Source organism: Macaca fascicularis, chromosome 18 (assembly GCF_037993035.2).
Source record: "Macaca fascicularis isolate 582-1 chromosome 18, T2T-MFA8v1.1".
Taxonomy (NCBI): domain Eukaryota; kingdom Metazoa; phylum Chordata; class Mammalia; order Primates; family Cercopithecidae; genus Macaca; species Macaca fascicularis.
Genome location: NC_088392.1, coordinates 17,962,747 through 17,985,646, shown reverse-complemented (window position 1 = coordinate 17,985,646; position 22,900 = coordinate 17,962,747). Strand labels below are relative to the sequence as shown.

The 22,900-nt window shown below is 41.0% G+C and overlaps 1 protein-coding gene across 1 annotated transcript in view; it reads left to right on the top strand.

Moving 5' to 3' along the window:
* PHLPP1 (PH domain and leucine rich repeat protein phosphatase 1) overlaps positions 1–22,900 on the top strand; it is a 267,725-nt gene that overhangs the window by 141,432 nt on the left and 103,393 nt on the right. Inside the window, exon 4 of the mRNA XM_015439655.3 lies at positions 8,005–8,171. Coding sequence (XP_015295141.3) covers positions 8,005–8,171 — 167 coding nt within the window. The remainder of the gene's footprint in view (positions 1–8,004; positions 8,172–22,900) is intronic.

Here is a 22,900-nt window from a genome sequence, read left to right as displayed (position 1 = left end):
CACTGCAACCTCTGCCTCCTGGGTTCAAGCGATTCTCCTGCCTCAGCCTTTCGAGTAGCTGGGACTATAGGTGCGCACCACCACGCCCAGCTAATTTTTGTATTTTTAGTAGAGATAGGGTTTCACCATGTTTACCAGGATGGTCTTGATCTCTTGACCTCGTGATCCACCCGCCTTGGCCTCCCGAAGTGCTGGGATTGCAGGCGTGAGCCACCATGCCTGGCAGGTTGACAGCAGTCTTTTACTTCACACAAGCAGAATTATTTGTGCTATTTTAGCTGCTTTGATCAAACATTTTAGAGTCATTCTGGTTAATTTTGAGCATGCTGTGCACATAATAAGGATAAATACAACTTGACTAAAGTATAGAGGGGACAAAAAACATCACATGAATGTTACTGTGAACTTTCCCTTGCCTGTGAAAGATGATTATCCACTAAATGAACCATAAGGAGTAGTGGGAATGATGTAGTACAGTCCTCTTGCAAGGGAAGATGAGAATTTTGAAAGCATGGCAGGGATAGGGTAAGGATAGGACAGATAGATTGGTTAGAAATGCAACCCAGCCACACTCGGAGGAGGGACATTTTTGTCATAAGGGTCCTAATAATAGGCAAAGAAATGACTTAAGAAAGTGTCAAGCTGAGTAATATGTTAGCAATATGTGGCCACCCATTGAGTCATCTGAAAATTTTGTTGTTCACATTAGCATTTTTTAATAGTGCAGTGTTCTTTAGAGGAAATATTTTGAGGACCAAATGATCCCTCCTTCCCCCATGTATATTTACAAGTCATTTGGGAAAAAAAGAGACAACATGAGCAGGTAGTTGGAAATTATGTTCATTTTGATGTATCTCTCAGAGTGTGTCCATCATGATAGAAAAGTCCCGTTTAATTTACTAACTCAGTTAGCCTTATTTTTTTTCTTTTTTTTTTTTTGTTGTTGTTGTTTTGTTTTGTTTTTGAGATGGAGACTTGCACTTGTTGCCCAGGCTGGAGTGCAGTGGCACGGTCTTGGCTCACTGCAACGTCTGCCTCTCGAGTTCAAGCGATTCTCCTACCTCAGCCTCCTGAGTAGCTGAGATTACATGTGCCTGCCACCTCACCCGGCTAATTTTTGTATTTTCAGTAGAAATGGAGTTTCCCCATGTTGGCCAGGCTGGTCTCAAACTCCTGACCTCAAGTGATCTGCTCCCCTTGGCCCCACAAAGTGCTGGGATTACAGATGTGAGCCACTGCCCCCAGCATGTTATTGTTAATACAGGCTGAAACTGACTTTCGATGCCACAGTTACCTTCAACTAATCACAACTTGAATCTATTCATTTGTAGTTCATTGATGGTCTGGCTGATTGCAGTTTATCAGTGTAATTGCTCAAGATGACGAGAGCATTGGCTTATATCTCGTAGACTTTTTTGTTTTACAGACTTTTATTGCTTGCAGTGGTAGACGTTGCTGCGGGGATACTTGGTCTACAGAGCCTCTCCTTTTTTTTTAAATGAATAAAATGCTATTACTGCAGCAACTTGTTAAGGTGATCAGGGCAGGTGTTACTTAGTCTACTTTAGAGATAAGGAAACTGAAGGACAGGTAAGGGAAGTGACTTATTCAAAGTCACGTTGCTAGTAAGCAGGACTGTTCCTACCTACCCCACATACTGTTCAGCTGGTGCCCTTTCTCCTGTATGTCAAGTTGTGTGGACCTCACCTTTGTGCCTTCAACTGTCTTGTCTGTGGTTATAAGTACAGTAGCTTTTGCCAAAAAGGAATTTATATTCTAATTATGAGATCCTTTAGAAGCTTTCTGTACCAAAGATTTGAGGCACCTTCTATGTATGCTTATTTCACTTCCCAAATTTCTATAACCTCTTATACTTTTCCTTTAACCTTTAAAATTTTGATTAGGTGCTCACTGGATGGCACCATCGTTGCCCAGTTGGATAAGTTGTGTGGGATTGGAGTGGGCAGAGCCTATGATATCAAGGAATGATGCCCCATGGGGATTCACCCCTCCTCCAAAATCTGTATTTGGTCAGCAGATGGTCTCTATTGCTTCTCCCGAGGAGGACTCACTGTCTCTGACCACCTCGTCTTCATTTCTAAGGCTTAAACATATCCTGAGGAGTACATCTAATTTTCTTTGCTCTAGTTATGTTATTTTATGATGGGGATTAGAGGAGCCTCCCTTCTGGTGAGATCTGAACTTTATTCCAAGTCTTGACCTAATGGCATAGAGTTAATAGTACAGGCTCTTGTTCAAACTCTAGTCCTGTTACTTTTTTTTTAGGGGGGGGGATACAGTTTCACTCTTGTCACCCAAGCTGGAGTGTAATGGCTCAATCTTGGTTCACTGCAACCTCTGCCTCCCAGTTTCAAGTGATTCTCCTGCCTTAGCCTCCCGAGTAGCTGGAATTACAGGCACCCACCTCCATGCCAGGTTAATTTTTGTATTTTTAGTGGAGACAGGGTTTCACCATGTTGGCCAGGCTGGTCTCAAACTCCTGACCTCAAATGATCCACCCACCTCAGCCTCCCATAGTGTTGGGATTATAGGTGTGAGCCGCTGCACCCAGCCTGATCCTGCTACTTTTTAAACAGGCCTTAGGCGCACACTCTGTGACTCAGTTTAACCTTTACCTTTGAAACAAGGTTAAGTTCTTACTGCACAGAGTTGTTGTGAAGATTAAGCTAAATATTGTATCTTAAGCTCTTGGAAGAGTGCCTGTCACAAAGCACTACTTAAATGTTAACTATTATTATTATTGTTACTTGGAAAAGGAAAATGCTAGAATAATAAAGGCTACTTGCTCTGAGGTGTGTACATGTGGTTTTTTGATTAATATTTTTTTATGTATGTAGGTCTTTCTTATTTCAGGCAGGATCTCAGTTTTAATAGCTGCTGTGTAGGTGGGTCACAGTTTCTTTAGATAGCCCAGCTGGTAGTTTTCTCATTTGGGAATCAAACCATACCTTCTAAGTAGAGTGCTTTCCTCTCTTTGTGGTAGAGCCCTGATGTGCCCAGGTTGCGCTGAGTAGAAGCACTTAAATCTCCCATTCTGTTGTAGCTCATGGGACTGGGCAGTGGTGTAGCTAGTGGTAGCTTTCATGGTCATCTTTGCAGCGCACTGCCTCGTGGCCATGTTAACATGATGAGTTTATGCTCTCATGATAGACGTCCCTAGTTCTGCATAGCTCACGCAGGACTGCCCTTGCTTGTAGCCTCGTTAATGTGGTTTCCTCCTCCTTGTTTCTAGCAGAAACAGCTTACGGTCTAGAATGAGGAAAGGAAGCCAATACAACTTGATGTTAAATCATTTTCTCTTAGTTGTCCAAAGGGAGTATTTAGTGGGATGCTTCATTTGAAATGGAATTTGTCTTCTTCAAAGTGGTTGCCACATGAAAGGATGCACCAGATGCAGAGGCCGCCTGGTGAGAAAGGAGGAGGTATAAGGTCGTCCTCTGGCCATTCTTCCAGCAAGATGTTTTGAGGGTCCTCCCAAGTACTCAGCGTGGGTTTATGTCAGTGAGCAAAATAGAAAAATTCTTTCCTTTATGGAGCTTACAATCTAGAGACAAAGGCAGAGAAAAAATAAGAAAATTCCTTGGTATAGTAGGCCCTCCTTACCTGCGAGTTTCCCATTTCAGAGTCAACCAGCCGTGGATCAAAACCTGCCGACACGGAGGGCTGAGTGTACTACGGCATTTTATGTCAGGGACTTGAGCATCTGTGGATTTTGGTACCTGCTGGGGTCCAGGAACCAATCCCCAGTGAATATGGAGCATTGACCATACATTGGTGATCACCTCACACTTCTCAGAACCTTTCCACACATCCCGTTTCACTCACCTTAAAAGCCAGAGTCCTCACAAGGCCTGAAGGTCCCACAGGGTCTGCTGCTTGCCCCATATCCCCTGCCCATTTACCTTCTGACCTCGTTGCCTTATAATCAGTGTTCTCAGGTCTCTCGGACATGCCAAGTATGCTCCTTTTACAAATTTTTTGTATTATTATTATTTTTTAAATTTGAGACTGGATCTGGCTTTATTGCCCAGGCTGGAGTGCCGTGGTATGATCAAAGCTCACTGCAACCTCGACCTTCTGGGCTTAAGTGATCCTTCCACCTCAGCCTCCCAAGTGGCTGGGACTATAAGCATGCACCACCACGCCCAGCTAATTAAAAATTTTTTTTCTTAGTAGAGATGATGGTCTCACTCTGTTGCCCAAGCTGGTCTTAAACTTCTGGGCTCAAACAGTCCTCCCACCCCAGCCTCCCAAAGTGCTGGGATTACAGGCGTGAGCCACCATACCTGGCTAAGGCATGCTTTTCTAAGGGCTCTAACTCTGGGTACTTCCTCTGCCTGGCAGCATCTTCTTCCAGATAAATCCTATCAGCCACCTTTTCCTGTTTTTCCTTGCTAAATGTCATCTTTTCAGTGGGGACCACCCTCACTAACCTATTTAAATTACAATCCACCACCTTCCTAGCAATCTTGACTCCCTTTCTCAAGCTGTTTTTTTTTTTTCATTCGTAGTGCTTACCATTTTTTTTAACGTATAATTTATTTATTTGTAAAGAAAGCTTAATAGGGGAGGGATCTTCATTTTGTTTTCTGAAGTATATTAAGGGCTTACCTAGAACAGTAATTGGCACCTCTAGTAGATACTCAGTAAACATGTTGAATGAATAAAATGAAAAGTACAATGGAAAAAATAAAGAAGGGTTGTATTAGTTTCCTGTGGCTGCTGTAACATGTTAACAGACCCTCGGTGGCTTAAAACAATAGAAATTTATGATCTCATGGTATATATTGCACATATAATTATTCATCCATATAATATATGGAGGTGTGTGTGTTATGTTAAAAATTGTTTTCATAAATGGAATGTGTCATGCTGCAGTTTGCATTTGTATCAAGTCAGATTAATACATATGGTTCTAGCTCCTTCATTTTAACTGCAGCTCTAAGCAGCTGATTCTCTTTCTCTCCTGGTTTCAGAATATGTAAATCCCAGAGAAGTCCTTTGATTAACCTAACTTGGGTCCCATGCTAGCACCTCTTGGATCAGCCTGTGGCTTCAGCAGATAGGACACTCCGATTGCTCAGACCTGGAGTGCATGCCTACCCACGAATCCAGAGCATCTGGGTACTTTGTTTGCAGTTCCCCTTAGGATCATGAGTTTGAAAGAGAAAGGATTTGGGGCAGACAAAAAATACAGATTTCTACTGAGGCTTCAAGTTTGGGCTCGGACATTACATCCTCTGGGAATCCTTTTCTGACCCCTGGGATTCTGTTCTGTGTCCTTGCACTTCCTATTCTTGTAGCAGTTATCATGTAGTATCTTAATTACCCTGTCCTCTTGATGTGTACTCATTCAGGGCAGAGACTGTGTCTGTCTGGTTTTCCTGTTGTATCTCAGGAAATAAAAGGCCTGCCATACACCATTAAGTAGATGTTCAACACATATTTTTGAATGAATGATTCCACTAACTAGCAGAGCTTTCAACCTCACTTTCTATAAACAGGTTCCCATCCACTTCCTATGAATGCCATAGGAATCCTGTGTGGCGTGGTGCTTTTGCACCTACTTTCAGACCCATTAACATTCTATCTCTTTTTACATCTTTCTTTGTATGAGTGGTTTGGCCCTGTTTGGCATTTTCTTTTTCTTATTTAATGGTGAAAATTCACAGAAAGATAAAATATGTAAAATGCAAACTCAGACTTTCTTGGTAAAGTCTTTAGAGATAAGTCCTGCCCAACTTTTCTCACCCCAGTATACCTTTAGCTTTCATGTGTGCACAGTAATTTCTCCTAACCTCAAATATTCCATCAGCAGAACTGTTTATTTTTTTGAGACAGAGTCTCTCTCTGTCGCCCAGGCTGGAGTGCGATGGCATGATCTCGGCTCACTGCAACCTCCACCTTCTGGGTTCAAGCGATTCTGCTGCCTCAGCCTCCCGAGTAGCTGAGATTACAGGCATCTCACCACCACGCCCAGCTAATTTTTGTATTTTTAGTAGAAACGGGGTTTCACCACGTTGGCCAGGCTGATCTCCAACTTCTGACCTCAAATGATCCACCTGCCTCGGCCTCCCAAAGTGCTAGGATTACAGATGTGAGCCACCGTGCCCAACCTAGCAGAACATATGCCAGATTTACTTCTGGATACTTTTAGCAGCAGGGGAGTATAGATTTTAGTGGATATAAAATGTGAATGAAGCTGTGTATGGTGGCTCATGCCTGTAATCCAGCACTTTGGGAGGCTGATGTGAGAGGATCAACCTAGCCCAGTAGTTTGAGACTATCCTGGGCAACATGGCAAGACCCTGCCCCTACTTTATTATTTAAAAAAAAAGTTTTTTTAATGAAAAATAAAATATGAATGATTTGATTTGGAAATGGTAGTGTTAGTAGTAGTACTAGCAATAGTAATAGCAGTTAACATTTACTGAGTGCTTTTTCTGTGCCAGGCATGTAGAAGTAGGTACCATCTTTATATCTGTATACAGATGAGAAAACTGGATCTTACGTCAGTGATCTATTCAAGTTATCTCAGCTCCTGAGTGGTGGCGCTGGGCTGTGAATCTGGACACTGAACTCAGAACCATACATCTAAGGACTATGTTCTACTGCCTTGTGTAATTAGGAACAGAAACCTGGGGTTTGGTAAAAGAAAAAGACACCAGATTGATCACAGATAAGCAGTGAAATTTCTGCCCTAAAGCTTCGGTAAAGATAAATAGGGAGAATTAACCAAAGTTTTAGAACTATATTCCCATTGCCTCTGTGAGGAGAGAAAACCAAGATGTGTGAAGGTGGGGCTAAAGCCACGTGCTGTAGCATAAATCGGCACTGTGTTACCTACAATATTGGGAAGAACATTTGAGAAATGCAGGGTGGTCAGTGAGTTTTCTGCTTCCCACATGAAAGTTGGTCTTTCTTTAGCCCTGAGATCCTGGCCGTGGGAGGAGTCATTTAACCAGGAAGGCATTGAACATCTGGATAAATACTTAGACATAAAATCAGTTTTACATCAAATACTTACATGAAGCAAAGCACAATGAATCTATAAGCATTTCACTGAAACTGTGAAGTGAGGCAGCCTGGAAAGTTTGTAGCAGACAGGCAATAGAATCTGATTCTACTATACCATGAATTGAAGATGTGTACAAGGTCAATGATACTCTTTTTCTTTATTTGTGCTATTTTTAAATCAGTATATACAATGACTTTCATATGTTCAGTTTAGATCTTAGTATCTGTCTCTTGACCGTGTATTTACTCGATAGCTCTGAATTCTCTTTCTGTGGGAGAGAATTATTCCTTATGTTTTCAGGAATAAAACTCCTACATTGGAGGAGTTTACTGATATCAATAAACCCAGTGGAGTAATCTGTGTTCTTTCCAGCCTGTCTCCTATGCTAGGTTACTGTACATACCCTCCAGGCAGGGACATTTTCATGCTTTTATAAAGTATTTGGCTCGAATACTAAGTACAGACAAACATCACTTAATGACAGGAATATATCCTGAGAAATGTGTTGTTAGGCAATTTCTTCATGGTGCAAACATCAGCGTGTACTTACACAAACCTAGATGGTGTAGCCAACTACACACTTAGGCTGTTGCTCCTAGGTTACAAACCTGTGTAGCATGTTACTGTACCGAATCTGTGGGCAGTTGTAACAAAATGGTAAGTATTTGTGTATCTAAACATAGAAAAGGCAGTGTGTTGTGCTGTGACATTATGATGGCTGCCATATCACTAGGTGATAGGAATTTTTCGGCTTTATAATCTTGTGGGACTGCTGTATATGATATGTTATTGACTGAAAGGTTGGTATGTGGCATGTGACTGAATACTGTGTTGGCTTATATTTGGACTAACAGTGCTACTTTCATAGAATACCTGTTCCAAATTGGTATTATCTCATTTCTATCCATAGAAAGTAGTTATAGGATAAGTGGATGGTATTAAAATTAAGTTTTATCCCTCTTTAGGTTGCATCCCAGCGCATTAGCTCAGTGGACCTCTCATGTTGTAGCCTGGAACATCTGCCTGCCAACCTCTTCTACAGCCAAGACCTCACTCATCTCAATTTAAAACAAAACTTCCTAAGGCAAAACCCTAGCCTTCCAGCTGCCAGGGGGCTTAATGAACTGCAAAGGTAAGCCTGCAGAAATGGGTGGATCATGAGGAAGGGGTGGGGGCAGAATGAACTTCTGCTTGTTATCTCTTGAATATTCTCACTAAAAAACTAGTGTATAAACTTTCTCTTTCGGAAAACAGAGTAATAGGACTTTGTTTATTAGTGAGGACATTACCAGTTCTCAATCTGAGATTTTTTTAAGGTTCATGCTTTTGAAACTAATGATTTATGATATTTATTAATTGGATAGAGTTGTGTAAGAACAATTCTCCTTTAACAACTTTTATTCCTATCTAAAAATGCATCTGCAAACAATAACATTTGGTGTGTTACTTCTGAACTTCAGGTGTTTGTTCAGATTAAATTGTTTCTTTTGAAATTTATGAGAGGTCAGTTTTTCCCGTGAAAAGACATTTCCTTAGAAATTTAAGAACCAGCGTTTAAATCCATTTATATCATGTCTTCTGGGTGATTAATATGTAGGTTTCAAGAGTCACATGTTAAACAGAACCTGCTCCTTTATTTATTTATTTTTTTACTTTGTTGAGACAGAGTCTTGCTCTGTCTCTCAGGCTGGAGTGCAGTGGCGTGATCCCGGCTCATTGCAGCCTCCTCCTGGGCCCAAGTGATTCACCTGCCTCAGCCTCCAGAGTAGCTGGGATTACAGGTGCCCACGCCCTCTTAATTTTTGTATTTTTAGTAGAGACAGGGTTTCACCATGTTGGTCAGGCTGGTCTTGAACTCTTGACCTCAAGTGATCTGCCCTTCTTGGGCTCCCAAAGTGCTGTGATTACAGGCGTGAGCCACCATGCCTGGCCTAGAATGTGCTCATTTGTAACTAGAAAAGAGAGACTTGACTTGCCTGTCTCCAAAACAGATTTAAGAATTTACCACATTCATTTCCTTTCCTCTTTGGAGCAGTGATCAGTCTTCATTCTGTGGTAAATTAAACCTTTGATACTTATATATTTGTTGCAAATATGTAGACTGTGTAACTGCGAAGAATATAACTTTTAAATAAATAATTGCTAGTTCATTTGTTTTTACATGACTGATATCAGGAATTAAAAAATATGATAACTATTGTGATTCTGTTTATGGTTTTTAACATCCAGAAAAAATAATCCAATACTTGCTTATAAAGTTTGTGGATGTAATTGGGAAATGGAAGAGTATTTTAGTTGTCTTTTTAGGTAATTGTGAATATCCTTCCTTGATACTATACCAAAACTTGACAAGTGGTCATTTCTTAAATGTTAGTTCTAATATGGAATCTAAATCTCTATTCGTGAGCTTTTTGAATTCTTTAACAGTAAGATCCATTGATCTGACTTGCAGTTTGATTTGATTCTTTACCCATGCATCACTTTGTTGCATTAAGTGTTGGTCATTTGGAGAGTACAGCTTCGTTGTGTAACACAGATACTCCAAATGTTAATATATTTTATTATGGAATTTTAAGAATTCACATTTGTTAATATCACCACTGATTTATTTTTTGTTGTTGTTTATTTATTTATTTTTTCGAGATGAAGTCTCACTCTGTCGCCCAGGCGGGAGTGCAGTGGTGCGATCTTGGCTCACTGCAACCTCTGCCTCCTGGGTTCTAGCGATTTTCCCGCCTCAACCTCTGGAGTAGCTGGGATTACAGGCATGCCCCCAACACCTGGCTAATTTTTTGTATTTTTAGTAGCGATATGGTTTCTCCATGTTGGCCAGGCTGGTCTCGAACTCCTGACCTGAAGTGATCTGCCCACCTTGGCCTCCCAAAGTGCTGGGATTACAGGTGTGAGCCACCATGCCCGGCCAATATCACCACTGGATTTATCAGTAAAGTCTTTTAAGTATTGGGATGTTGTTAAGCTTACTGTGGAAACGAGTTTCCACAATTTTAATTTTTAATTAGAAATGTGAAGGCCGTTATTGGCAGCACATGCCATCAGTTGTTTTCCAGTAAGCTGCCTTCTCACTTCATTTTTGAGAAAATGTCTGCCAAATACCCAAGTATGAATAATAATCATTTGTCAGTTGTTCTTTCAAGTAAAGATGGGATTCTCTGTAAACAGTGACTGGTTTGGCCCACAACTCACATCATCAGATAAGTGTTTTCCTTGAGATAACTATCATACTTCAGTGTGTACCAGAAGTGTTTTTTTTGTGTACCTCCTATTTTATCACCCAGAAAATTAAAAAGACATATACTCAGGGGTTGAGGTGTAATAAGAAATGACTTTCCTGTGTCATCAAGGACATTCTTAAGTAAAACTGGCATTACAATTTTTTTAAAGAATATTTTTACTGTGGTTGCCTGGAAGAAAAGAATAGAGAAGAATATAATGACAACTTGGACAGTTTGGTGCTGCAGTGAATTAATTACATAGGCAGTCAAGACTCTAATAAGGATATTTTGCTCCAGCAATTCCTGATTGTCCCCTGTAGCTGACGTATACTATGAAAGTTACCACTGTGGTATTCTTTTTTTTTTTTTTTTTTTAATTGAAAGCAAGTTTATTAAGAAAGTAAAGGAATAAAGAATGGCTTACTCCATAGGCAAAGCAGACCTAAGGGCTGCTGGTTGGCTACTTTCATGGTTCTTTCTTTCTTTTTCTTTTCTTTTCTTTTTTTTTTTTGAGACATTGTTTTGCTGTCACTCAGGCTGGAGTGCAGTGGCAGCTCACTGCAGCCTTTGCCTCCCGGGCTCAAGTGATCCTCCTGCCTCAGCCTCCCAAATAGCTGGGATTACAGGCAGGTACCACCATCATGCACAGCTAGAATTTATATTTTTAGTAGAGACGGGGTTTCACCATCTTGCCAGGCTGGTTTTGAACTCTTGAACTCAAGTGATCCGCCCACCTTGGCCTCCCAAAGTGCCTGGCCTATGATTGTTTCTTGATTGCATGCTGAACCAAGGGGTAGATTATTTATGAGTTTTCTGGGAAAGGGGTAGCCAAGTCCCAGAACTAAGGGTCCCTCCCCTTTTTAGACTATATAGGGTAACTTTCTGATATTGCCATGGGATTTGTAAACTGTCATGGTGCTGGTGGGAGTGTCTTTTAGCATGCTAATGCATTATAATCAGCATACAATGAGCAGTGAGGACAGCCAGAGGTCACTTTCATCACCATTTTGGTTTTGGTGACTTTTGGCCAGCTTCTTTACTGCATCCTGTTTTATCAGCAAGATCTTTGTGACCTGTATCTTGTGCTGACCTCCTATTTCATGTGTAAGAAAGAATGCCTAACCTCCTGGGAATGCAGCAGCCCAGTAGGGGTAAGCCTTATTTTACCCAGCCCCTGTTCAAGATGGAGTCACTCAGGTTTGAATGCCTCTGACATATTTCCCCCTTCTGTTTTATTTTTTTAATTTTTAAAAATTTGTTTATGTATTGTTGTTTTTTTTTTTGAGACAGAGTCTCGCTCCTGTTGTCCAGACTGGAGTGCAGTGGTGCAGTCTCAGCTCACTGCAACCTCCACCTCCCGGCTTCAAGCAGTTCTCCTGTCTCAGCCTCCTGAGTAGCAGGGACTACAGGCGCCCGCCACCACTTCCAGCTAATTTTTGTATTTTTAGTAGAGGTGGGGGGTTCACCATGTTGGCCAGGCTGGTCTCGAACTCCTGACCTCAGGTAGTCTGCCCATGTCGGCCTCCCAAAGTGCTGGGATTACAGACGTGAGCTACTGCACCCGGCTGCCCCTCCCTTTTATAAGGAGATCTTTAATCCTAAGGGTTGTAGAGGAATGAAGATCCATCTTCTGTAACTGCTTCAGGCTGAATAGGGACAATGATATTCCTGCCTAACTATGAGGGCCTCTTGTATTCAAGGTAGAGAGGAGGTCAGTCACAAAGCATTGGTCTGGCGAGGGCCATTGATAACTGTGAGTTCCAACAAGAAGTGCTATCTGGAAGAATAGTAAGTGTTCAATTTAAGAAAACATTCAGTAAGCTTATCTGCATTCCTACACAAAGAGTACAACAGTAATATATTCTACAACAGTAAAAAAAAAAAAAAAAGATAAGTAAAATTATCCCAAGTAAACTAAATAAGAAGTCTTTCTATTAACTAGGCAGTTGTAGAACCAAGCTGATACGGGGTCCCTAGCTGATTCCAGTACATGCCCAGAATTAGAATACTGATCAAGATTTTTATATTACCCATCCCTTTTGTTTCTTCTGAGCAGCAGCAGAGATCACTGGTTGGTTCATGGGAATAAGTAGGATTAGTCTAAATTGCAGGAAAAAACCCTCAAAAACAACTGAGACTAGAATCTAATAACAGGTAGACCACAGTTCTTGAAACATAATTTTTCTCTCTTCAGTCTCCCATTTTCACTAAAGACAAATGATAGGACTGATTTGTTTGCAAAATACTTAAGCTTAGGTTTTATATGTTCTATGTATTGTTATTAATTTTGGACTGGCTGGATGCAATGGCTCAGTCCTATAATCCCACTTGGGAAGCTGAGGCAGGAAGATGGCTTGAGACCAAGAGTTTGAAACCAGCCTGTCAATGTCATGAGACCCCATCTCTATGAAAGAAAAATTTAAAAATTAGCTGGGTATAGTAGCACATGCTTGTAGTCTCAGCTACTTGGGAGGCTGAGGCATGAGGATTGCTTGAGGCCAGTAGTTTGAGGCTGCAGCGAGCCATGATTATGCTACTGCACTCCAGCCTAGGCAACAGAGGGAGAACCTATTTCAAAACTAAAATAAAATTAAAATAAAATAAAATAAAATAAAATAGTTGTACTGGCACTACAACAGTGAAGTTAATATACTTTTTTTTTTTAATTTCACTGAAAGGTTATAATCATTATTATCATTTTGTTTGTTTCTGGAGCTACCCATCATGAGCTATCATCAATCAGTGTGTTCTGAGGTTTGAAATTATTGGGAAATATTTCTGCATATTTCACAGAAGTGTAGACTTTTGTACTTCTATTATAGAACATCAGTGACTTTCTATCATACTGGCAAATCTTGATGTCTTAGAACAGAATGGGGCATTAGAATTATCCATACTATTAACCTAAATGCCCATCAGTGAGAGACTGGATAAAGAAATGTGATACACCATGGAATACTATGCAGCCATAAAAAATGAAATTATGTCCTTTTCAGGGACACGGATGGAGCTGGAGGCTGTTATTCTTAGCAAACTAATGCAGGAACAGAAAACCATATACTGCATGTTCTTACTTATAAGTGGGTGTCAAGTGATATGGACACATAGAGGGGAACAGCACACAGTGGGGCCTCTTGGAGGTTGGAGGGCAGGAAGAAGGAGAGGATTAGGAAAAATAACAGATACTAGGCATAGTACCTGGGTGATGAAATATATGTACAACAAACCCTCATGACGCACATTCACCTGTGTAACAAACCTGCTCATGTAGCCTTGAACTTAAAATAAAAGTTAAAAAAAAAAAATCATCCAACCTAATGCTCTCTTTTGAAGATGGGGTCTATGGGGATGTTAACTGCCAAATTCGGTTTAACGGTTACCTTTTAGGGAGACGGGGATAGGATTAGTGAATGGTTTGAACAAGGTTCCAACTATATCTGTAATGTTTATTTCTTTAAAAAGAAAAATGAGAGACCAAAAGGTTTTTTGTTTGTTTGTTTTGTTTTGTTTTTGTTTTGGAGACAGAGCCTCACTCTGTTGCCTGGCTGGAGTGCAATGGTGCGATCTTGACTCACTGCAACCTCCGCCCCCCAGGTTCATTCAAGTGATTCTCCTGCCTCAGCCTCCTCAGTAGCTGGGACTACAGGCACCCGCCACCATGCCTGGCTAATTTTTATAGTTTTAGTAGAGACAGGGTTTCGCCATGTTGGCCAGGCTGGTCTCAAACTCCTGACCTCAAGTAATCCACCCATCTTGGCCTCCCAAAGTGCTGGGATTACAGGCATGAGCCACCACGCCTGGCCCAAAACGTTAATATTTGAAAACGCTGTATAGTTAATACCTGGATGAATGTTACAGTTTTCTGCATTTTTTATTTGAGTATTTCATAATAATCCAAACATTTTAAACCTAAACAAAAAGAAAATTAAAATGCTTCTTTTTACATAGAAGAATGTGATGCTCCCAAAGAGCCAGTATTTGTGGAATAAATATCCAGGTGGAAGGATATTTTGGGCATGACCCACTTCAGGAGGATTCAGGTTCTGTCTTGCCATTTAGTTCTTACAGAGTCATTGACTTGATCCCCCATGTCTGTTGATTCTGTGTGATATCTTTTGAGCTCATCCTGTTTTCTCCTCTCCTCCCATCCCTCTACTGCACACACCCTCTCCCCCCAGCTGTTATAGTGAAAGTACTTCTCAGCCCCCACCTGGTCTGTTGTGCTTCCTGTGAGAGCTGATTGCCTTGTTGTCATTTTCCCTCTGCAGGTTAGCCCTATTTTTGTTTCCCCCTATTTTTTACATTTCTTGGTTTTGTTTTATTTTGTATTTTTAAAAATTTAAGCCTTTTCCTTCATCAAAGTAACACCCTATATAGATTTTTAAAGGTCTTAATAAGCAGTGAAGTTTACAATAAGAAGTGGGTGCCTAAAGTTCCAGCCCATCCCTATATCCCAGTCCTGCTGCTTGGACAACCCTTTTGAATCTTTTGGCTCTTTCTGCTGTTTTCCTTTCTCTTTCTAAATATTATGCATATACTGCTATGTTTTGATTTTTCATTATTGGACATTATATGTTGACCCATTACTAAGGAAGATCAGGATTTCATTCGTTTACATTGTCTCACACTCCCTCTATCCCACACCACATGTACTAACTTCTCTTTCCCCTATCCTCTCAATATATAGGTATTATTTTTTGGTTAAGTCAGTACTCACTATTTACGTTATTATGAGCCTGGAACTTATTCAAGCTAAGGGATTTAATTGCAGTGATTATATTTCCTTTCTTGTGCTGGCTTGATAGCAGCCTCACTTTATACTTGTATACTTTTCTTTTTCCCTAGTATTTGTAAGCTTTCTGACGGAATTCTTATATTCCTCTCAGCACCTTTTTCTTGAGACTTTTTTCTTCCTGGAGCCAGGGTAGGTGCTTGTTCTTCTGGCCTGCTACACAGCAAAGACAGTGTGTGCACCTTTTCCTCAGGGGGTGTCAGTTTACTAGAGAAACCCTTTGGTATTCTGCCAGGGCAATGCATGCCAAGAGTCAGGGTAGTGAGTGCAAAAGAGAGGAGGAATCTCAAGGTTTAGTATGTGGATTTTAATTTAACTTCCCTGTTTTCAGAACAGTGTTTTCTGTTATGCTTGGTAACTTCTTTTCTTTTCAATTTATGAGAAATATTTCGACACTTAAGTAATTACAAAGAATTAAACAATACTATAGATTATACCATCGTCCTTTGACAATCATGTCTTATTTTAACTTCCATAAGCCAGTTTCTGTAGCATTGCATGCATACCAAATTGATAAAGGATAACTTCAGACTATTTTAGATAAAAGTTGGATCTTGCCTGTAATCCTAGCACTTTGGGAGGCTAAGGTGGGTGGATGATTTGAGGTCATGTTGGCCAGCGTGGCCAACATGGTGAAACCTGTCTCTACTAAAAATACAAAAAAATAGCTAGGCGTCATGGCGCACACCTGTAATCCCAGCTCCTTGGGAGCCTAAGGCAGGAGAATCGCTTGAACCTGGGAGGCAGAGGTTGCAGTAAGCCGAAATGGTGCCACTGCACTCTCCAGCCTGAGCGACAGAGCGAGACTCTGTCTCAGGAAAAAAAAAAAAAAAAAAAGGTGTATCTCAAAATTGTATATGTAAACATTAACATTAAATGTACACATTTAGTTAATACTTTGTTTTAATGACATTTATTTTCTCTAATTTCCTAAACCTATCATTGATCAGAAAAATAATTGTAAAGAACACAGGTCTGATAAGACAGTATCACTGAGCCTTCATGTGGTATGAAAGGAGATAAAGGAGTCTTTGATATTACCAGATGGACTTCTGGAATTATCTTTTTAGAGACCATATGTTCAGTAATCAGCATCTCAGAAAATGAGTATATTACACTGAGACTGAAATATTTTGAATATAAAAGTAAACCAAGTCACTGGACATGAGCCATCTTTCAGCTCTTGGCTTAAAATCTTAAGATGAATCATTGAGAATACTCAAGCTGTATGTATAACTAAATAAGAAATTAACTCAGTGGTGTTCATTCTCTTATTGCTCTATACTTTGACAAACTATTCTCTCTCCTCCAAATTACCTCCCTGATGCTTTGACAAACTATTCTCTCTCTTCCAAATTACCTCCCTGGGTCAAATGAAGGGCCAAAGAAAGCAGTTTCCCTGGTCATCATGCTGTGATGTAGTATGCCTGATGTCTTTGAATCAGGGACTCTGGTTCATTTTATTCCAGGGAATTAACTGTCTTCTGCTGGCATTGGGAAGAGGATTTGGGGTCTTACTCCTCCTTCTGTAACCTTTTGGAAATTTGTAGAAGTATAACAAAAATATAGAAAAGGCAGATATGTGTGTAAAACTTGATGGATTTCCACAAAGTGAACACATCCGTGTAACCAGTATACATATTGAGGAAGAGAATATTACCAGCACTCCAGAAACCATCCTTGTACCCTTCTCTTTGTTACCCTAAATATCATCACTATCCTGACTTAGAACATCATGAAATAGTTTCACCTGTCTTTGTACTTGATCTAAATGGAACACACAATGTGTGTTTGAGTCCAGCTTCTTTCATTGACTTTTCTTTTAAAAAAGCAAAACAAAGCATACCAAGTGACATATTATCAGCTTGTACTTTGTACTGTGTAGTATAAGGCAGTGGTTTTGATTTGTTTAAGGTAGAGAATTTTAAAATTTTACACTGCAATAAAAGATTTCTGTTTTGTTCTTTCTGTTGCTTTAAGCATGGGGAAGGTAGGCCTAGGGGACTTGCTGTGTGGCATTGGAGTAACTGGTAAAGCTGCTGTTGTATTGTTCTTTGGAAAAAACTAGGCTTTAAACCAGTTTCTCTTTCTTTTTATTTTGAGACAGAGTCTCGCTCTGTCGCCCAGGCTGGAGTGCACTGGCACAATCTCGGCTCGGCTTACTGCAACCTCTGCCTCCCAGGTTCAAGCGATTCTTTTGCCTCAGCCTCCTGAGTAGCTGGGACTACAGGCACACGCCAACACGCCCGGCTAATTTTTGTATTTTTGGTAGAGACGGGGGGGTGGGTCTCACCATATTGGTCAGGCTGGTCTCGAACTTCTGACCTTGTGATCTGCCAGCCTTGGCCTCCCAAAGCGCTGGGATTACAGGTGTGAGCCACTGCGCCCAGCCACCAGTTTCTCTTTCATTACACACTACTATGAGGTGTTTGTCTCCCACTTCCATTGTCCAAGAAAGATTTTTATTGCTACGATTCCAGAGTAATAAGCTGATAAGTACACACATGCACATATACTCCCCTCATACATACATATATTTAATACTAGGAGTTAAATGTATAATGTGTATTTAAGAAAGTCATGTTAGTACTGCAGAAAGCATTAATGTGGTTTTTAAATGTCCAGTCACCTAGTGTGGTGGCTTCGAAATACACCATATATTTAGTTGCTTATTTTTATTTGTGTGTTTAGGAATTTGTGGTAATCTCTAATGTATGTTTCACAGGGGACATTTTAATTGCCAAAGGGCAATTTATTTTTATGTTTTTACCTAAGTTTCAAGAAATTAAGTTTTAGGTTACAGTGTTAGGGCAAATAGCCAGGGAGAAACTTAAAGTACAATGTGATTATAACAGGTAGGAGTTCTGAGGCATTTTATCTTAAGCACATATCCCCTCAATTTTTCTTTCTACTACAAATTTTCATCTTTAACAAATGAGCTATTTTCACAGAACATTTAAATTGGTATTTGCACCAACATTCTAAATCTGGAAAGATGGCATGCTGATGTACACACACAGGTCAGCAGTTTCAGAGGAAAAACATTGTTCTTGGAACGAGTGCTGTTTGTTTTTCCTTTATTGGCATTGGAACTCTTCAAGTTAGTTTTCAAAATATAGAGGAGAGGCAAACTTCAGGGTAATTTTTGGTGGTTTTGATGGTTTCTTTCCTGATTATATGTGTCACTAATAACTATAATACATTGTTTAATTCTTTTATTCATAGATAGTACTTCATTTATGTTAACTATATCTCTAGATGACTCAGATAGTCTTAATACTAAGATTATTGTTATTTGCAATAGGGAATGATTTTTTATAAAATATGGTAAGTTTCTTTGTAGAGTCAGTGAAGAAGACAACTTTTTGCTGATTTAAATTCAAGGGATATAATTTTTTCCCCCTTCTCTTAATTTCATGTTTTTAATATGATAGCAAAGCTGTATGAACTTATTCACACTAAATTATAATGGTGTTTGAACATTTTACTACCCTGTTAAATTTAAATTTAGCTCTGTTTTTTTTTTTTGTTTGTTCGTTTTTTTTTTTTTGAGACGGAGTTTCACTCTTGTCGCCCAGGCTGGAGTACAATGGTACAATCTCGGCTCACTGCAACCTCCGCCTCCTGGGTCCAAGCAGTTCTCCTGCCTCAGCCTCCTGAGTAGCTGGGATTACAAGTGTGCACTACCACACCCAGGCTAATTTTTGTATTACTAGTAAAGATGGAGTTTCACCATGTTGGCCAGTCTGGTCTCCAACTCCTGACCTCAGGTGATCTGTCTGCCTCAGCCTCCCAAAGTGCTGGGATTACAGGCATGAGCCACCACGCCTGACCAAATTTAGCTCTTATAAATTTTTTCTTTCTTTTTTTTTTTTACAGTCTTGGTCTGACCTCCCCCAGGATGGAGTACAGTGGTGTGATCTTGGCTCACTGCAGCCTCCGTCTCCCAGGCTTAGGCGATTCTCCTGCCTCAGCCTCCTAAGTAGCTGGGATTACAGGCATGTGCCACCATGCCTGGCAAATTTTTGTATTTTTAGTACAGACGGGGTTTCACGATGTTGGCCAGGTTGGTCTTGAACTCCTCACCTCAGGTGATCTGCCTGCCTTGGCCTCCCAAAGGGCTGGGATCATAGGCATGAGCCACTGCATCTGGCCTAGCTCTTATAACTGTGCCATTTATTTATCATTTATTAAAGATTCATAGGGAGGATCATTGAAGGACCTAGAGTTTGTAAATATAGAGGAGGCAAAACTTTACCTGTGCCCTCTAAAAGCCTCCACCTGGGTCTGAGAACTAAATGGACATAAGGCATTAGCTGGAGAAAAGTGTACAGATTTTTACATGTACATCGGAACCCCCATGGGAAAATGAAGACCTAAAGAAGTGGCAAAATCTTAAGTGCTTATATACTAGGTTGAACACAGAGGAAATTGTGGAAAAGTAAGTAAAATATATGGGGAGACCAAAGAAAGATGAGTTATTTTAACAAATGTTGTTTGTACAGAATTGTCTTAGCCTCCATTCCCTGTCTCTTTTGTTGTTGTTGTTGTTGTTGTTGAGACGGAGTCTCGCTCTGTTGCCCAGGCTGGAGTGCAGTGGCGCAATCTCGGCTCACTGCAAGCTCCGCCTCCCGGGTTCACGCCATTCTGCCTCCGAGTAGCTGGGACTACAGGCGCGCACCACTACGCCCGCCTAATTTTTTGTATTTTTAGTAGAGACGGGGTTTCACCGTGTTAGCCAGGATGGTCTCGATCTCTTGACCTCGTGATCCGCCCGCGTCGGCCTCCCAAAGTGCTGGGATTACAGGCGTGAGCCACCGCGCCCGGCCATTCCTTGTCTCTTGTGGTCAGAATGTTGCTTTCCTCCTGCTACGTAGAGGGCATCTTTCACAAGGGAGTTTTGTTTCTTGATTTCAAGAAGGGGAGGTCAGAGGCCAGGTGCAGTGGCTCACGCCTATAATCTCGGCTTGGGAGGCCGAGCTGGGCGAATCACTTGAGGCCAGGAGTTTGAAACCAACCTGGCCAACATGGTGAAACCTTGTCTCAACTAAAACTATAAAAATTAGCCAGTGTGGTGGTGGGCACCTGTTATCCGAGCTACTCTAGAGGCTGAGGCAGAAGAATCACTTGAACCTGGGAGGTGGAGGTTGCAGTGAGTGGAGATCGCGCCACTGCACTCCAGCCTGGGGGACAGAGCGAGACTCAGTCTCAAAAAAAAAAAAATTAGGTGGGGCGCGGTGGCTCACGCCTATAATCCCAGCACTTTGGGAGGCTGAGGTGAGTGCATTATTTGAGGTCAGGAGTTCAGGACCAACCTGGCCAACATGGTGAAATCCCGCCACTACTAAAAATACAAAAATTAGCCAGGCGTGGTGGCAGGCGCCTGTAGTCCCAGCTACTCAGGAGGCTGAGGCAGGAGAATCACTTGAATCCGGAAGGTGGAGGTTGCAGTGAGCTGAGACTGAGCCACTGTATTCCAGCCTGGGCAACAGAGCAAAACTCAGCCTCAAAGAGAGAGAGAAAAAAAAAGGGAAGAAAAGGGGAGGTCAGAGCACTCCTTTTTACACCTGCTGTTTTTCAAGTGCGTTTGGCTCAATATAATCCTTATGCCAAAGTGGTATATTTTGGGGTAGCGTATTCTGCACTCCTTCCTAAGGCTTGATAGATCAGAGAGTTCTTTTATGGTGATACCCTGCCATGTTTAGAAAAAGGAATAGGAGAATGAAGTCAAAAGCAAAGTTTGATAGTAATAATTGTGTGTGTGTGTGTGTGTGTGTGTGTGTGTATGTGTGTGTGTTTCCAGTAATTTCGTCTGTGGTACTTGGAAAGTTTGTCACTTAAGTTCAACTAAAATGTCTTTATCTTAGACTATTTTAATTACTAATTATTTCTACCAACCAGTTTAAGAGAGAAGCCTCTGTTCTAGTAAGTACTTGCCAAATTGGTGATAATTAAAATACACTTAAATTGTTTAATTCTATGTGTGGAAATTAGAAAAAATATAAAATAACTACTTCGTAAATAGAAATATAATGTTTCAATTCTTTTTTTATGGTTGGTGGTTATTGCTTCCATTAATAAAGGAAGTGGATCCACATGGATCTGCTTTCTGGCTTTCGCTGTTTGTAAATAAATTGGTATAGAGAAACAAAACTAGCACAGCTAGAGGGTCCTAGCTGGTTCTAGAAATGGAGTTACTTTTATAGGGAGAGCACTATAATTTCAGTAGAAGTTGGTATTTTAAATGACTTGATAAATCATGTACAGTAACTCCTCATTTAATGTCTTATGTAATGAAACCAGTTTTACCGTAGGTTAATGGACATAAACAAGAGTTAAGTTCTTAGGGCATATTTCTGGTCACAACACCACGAAACTACTAAATAAACATCAAAACTTTTAGTATTAAACATTGCAGTAAATATGAGCTATCCATATACTTAAGAAAGATTAGTAAAGGGCCAGGCACGGTGGCTCATGCTTGTAATCCCAGCACTTTGGGAGGTCAACGCAGGCGAATCACGAGGTCACGATTTCGAGACCAGCCTGACCAACATGGTGAAAACCCGTCTCTACTAAAAATACAAAAATTAGCTGGGCGTGGTGGTGCATGCCTATAACTTGTGAGGCTAAGACAGGAGAATTGCTTGAACCCGGGAGGTGGAGTTTGTGGTGAGCCGAGATCACGCTATTGCACTCCAGCCTGAACAATCAGAGCGAAACTCTATCTCAAAAAAAATAAAATTAAATTAAATAAAAACAAGTAAGATAGACCGGTTGAGGTGACTCACGCCTATAATCCCATCACTTTGGGAGGCCGAGGCAGGCGGATTACCTGAGGTCAGGAGTTCGAGACCAGCCTGACCAACATGTTGAAACCCTATCTCTACTAAAAATACAAAAACTTAGCCTGGCATGGTTATGCGCACCTGCAATCCCAGCTATTCGGGAGACTGAGGCATGAGAATTGCCTGACCCCAGGAGACAGAGGTTGCAGTAAGCTGAGATTGTGCCACTGCACTCCAACCTGGGCGACAGAGCAAGACTCCATCTCAAAAAACAAACAAAAAGGGTAATTATTTACCCAGTTTTTCCAGTTCAAGTTGCTGGTGGCTGAAGCTTCTCCTGGCAGCTAAGAGTGCCAGACAGGAACCAGCCCTGGGTAGGACAGCATCCCGTCACAGGGTACGCGCGCGCGCGCACACACACACACACTCAACTCTGTCTCTCTCTGTCTGTCACTCGCCATGTGGACACACTGGTGAACGTAATGTGCACAGCTTTGGGATGTGGGAGGAAATGAGTACCCCAAGAAAACCCACACAGACAGAGGAGGATGGGCAAACTTCACAAAGGCAGTGGTCCTCACCAGGAATTGATTTTTTTCCTCGTTAACATTATAGCTAAATGACATTGAATGAAATGACATTGTTCGAGGACCTGCTATATATCTGTAGAATTATTACTATTATTTTTTGAGACGGAGTCTCGCTCTGCCTCTCGGACTGGAATACAGTGGCGCGATCTCGGCTCACTGCAACCTCCGCCTCCCGGGTTCAAGCGATTCTCATGCCTCAGCCTCTCGAGTAGCTGGGAGTATAGGTGCGTGCCACCACTTCTGGTTAATTTTTTGTATTTTTAGTATAGATGGAGTTTCACTGTGTTAGCCAGGATGGTCTCGGTCTCCTGACCTTATGATCTGCCCACCTCGGCCTCCCAAAGTGCTGGGATTATAGGCATGAGGCATCGCATACGGCCTGTAGAATTCTTAATGTAATTTTTATCATATATGATACAAAAATAGACAAAAAAAAAAAAAGTACCACCAGCGATTTT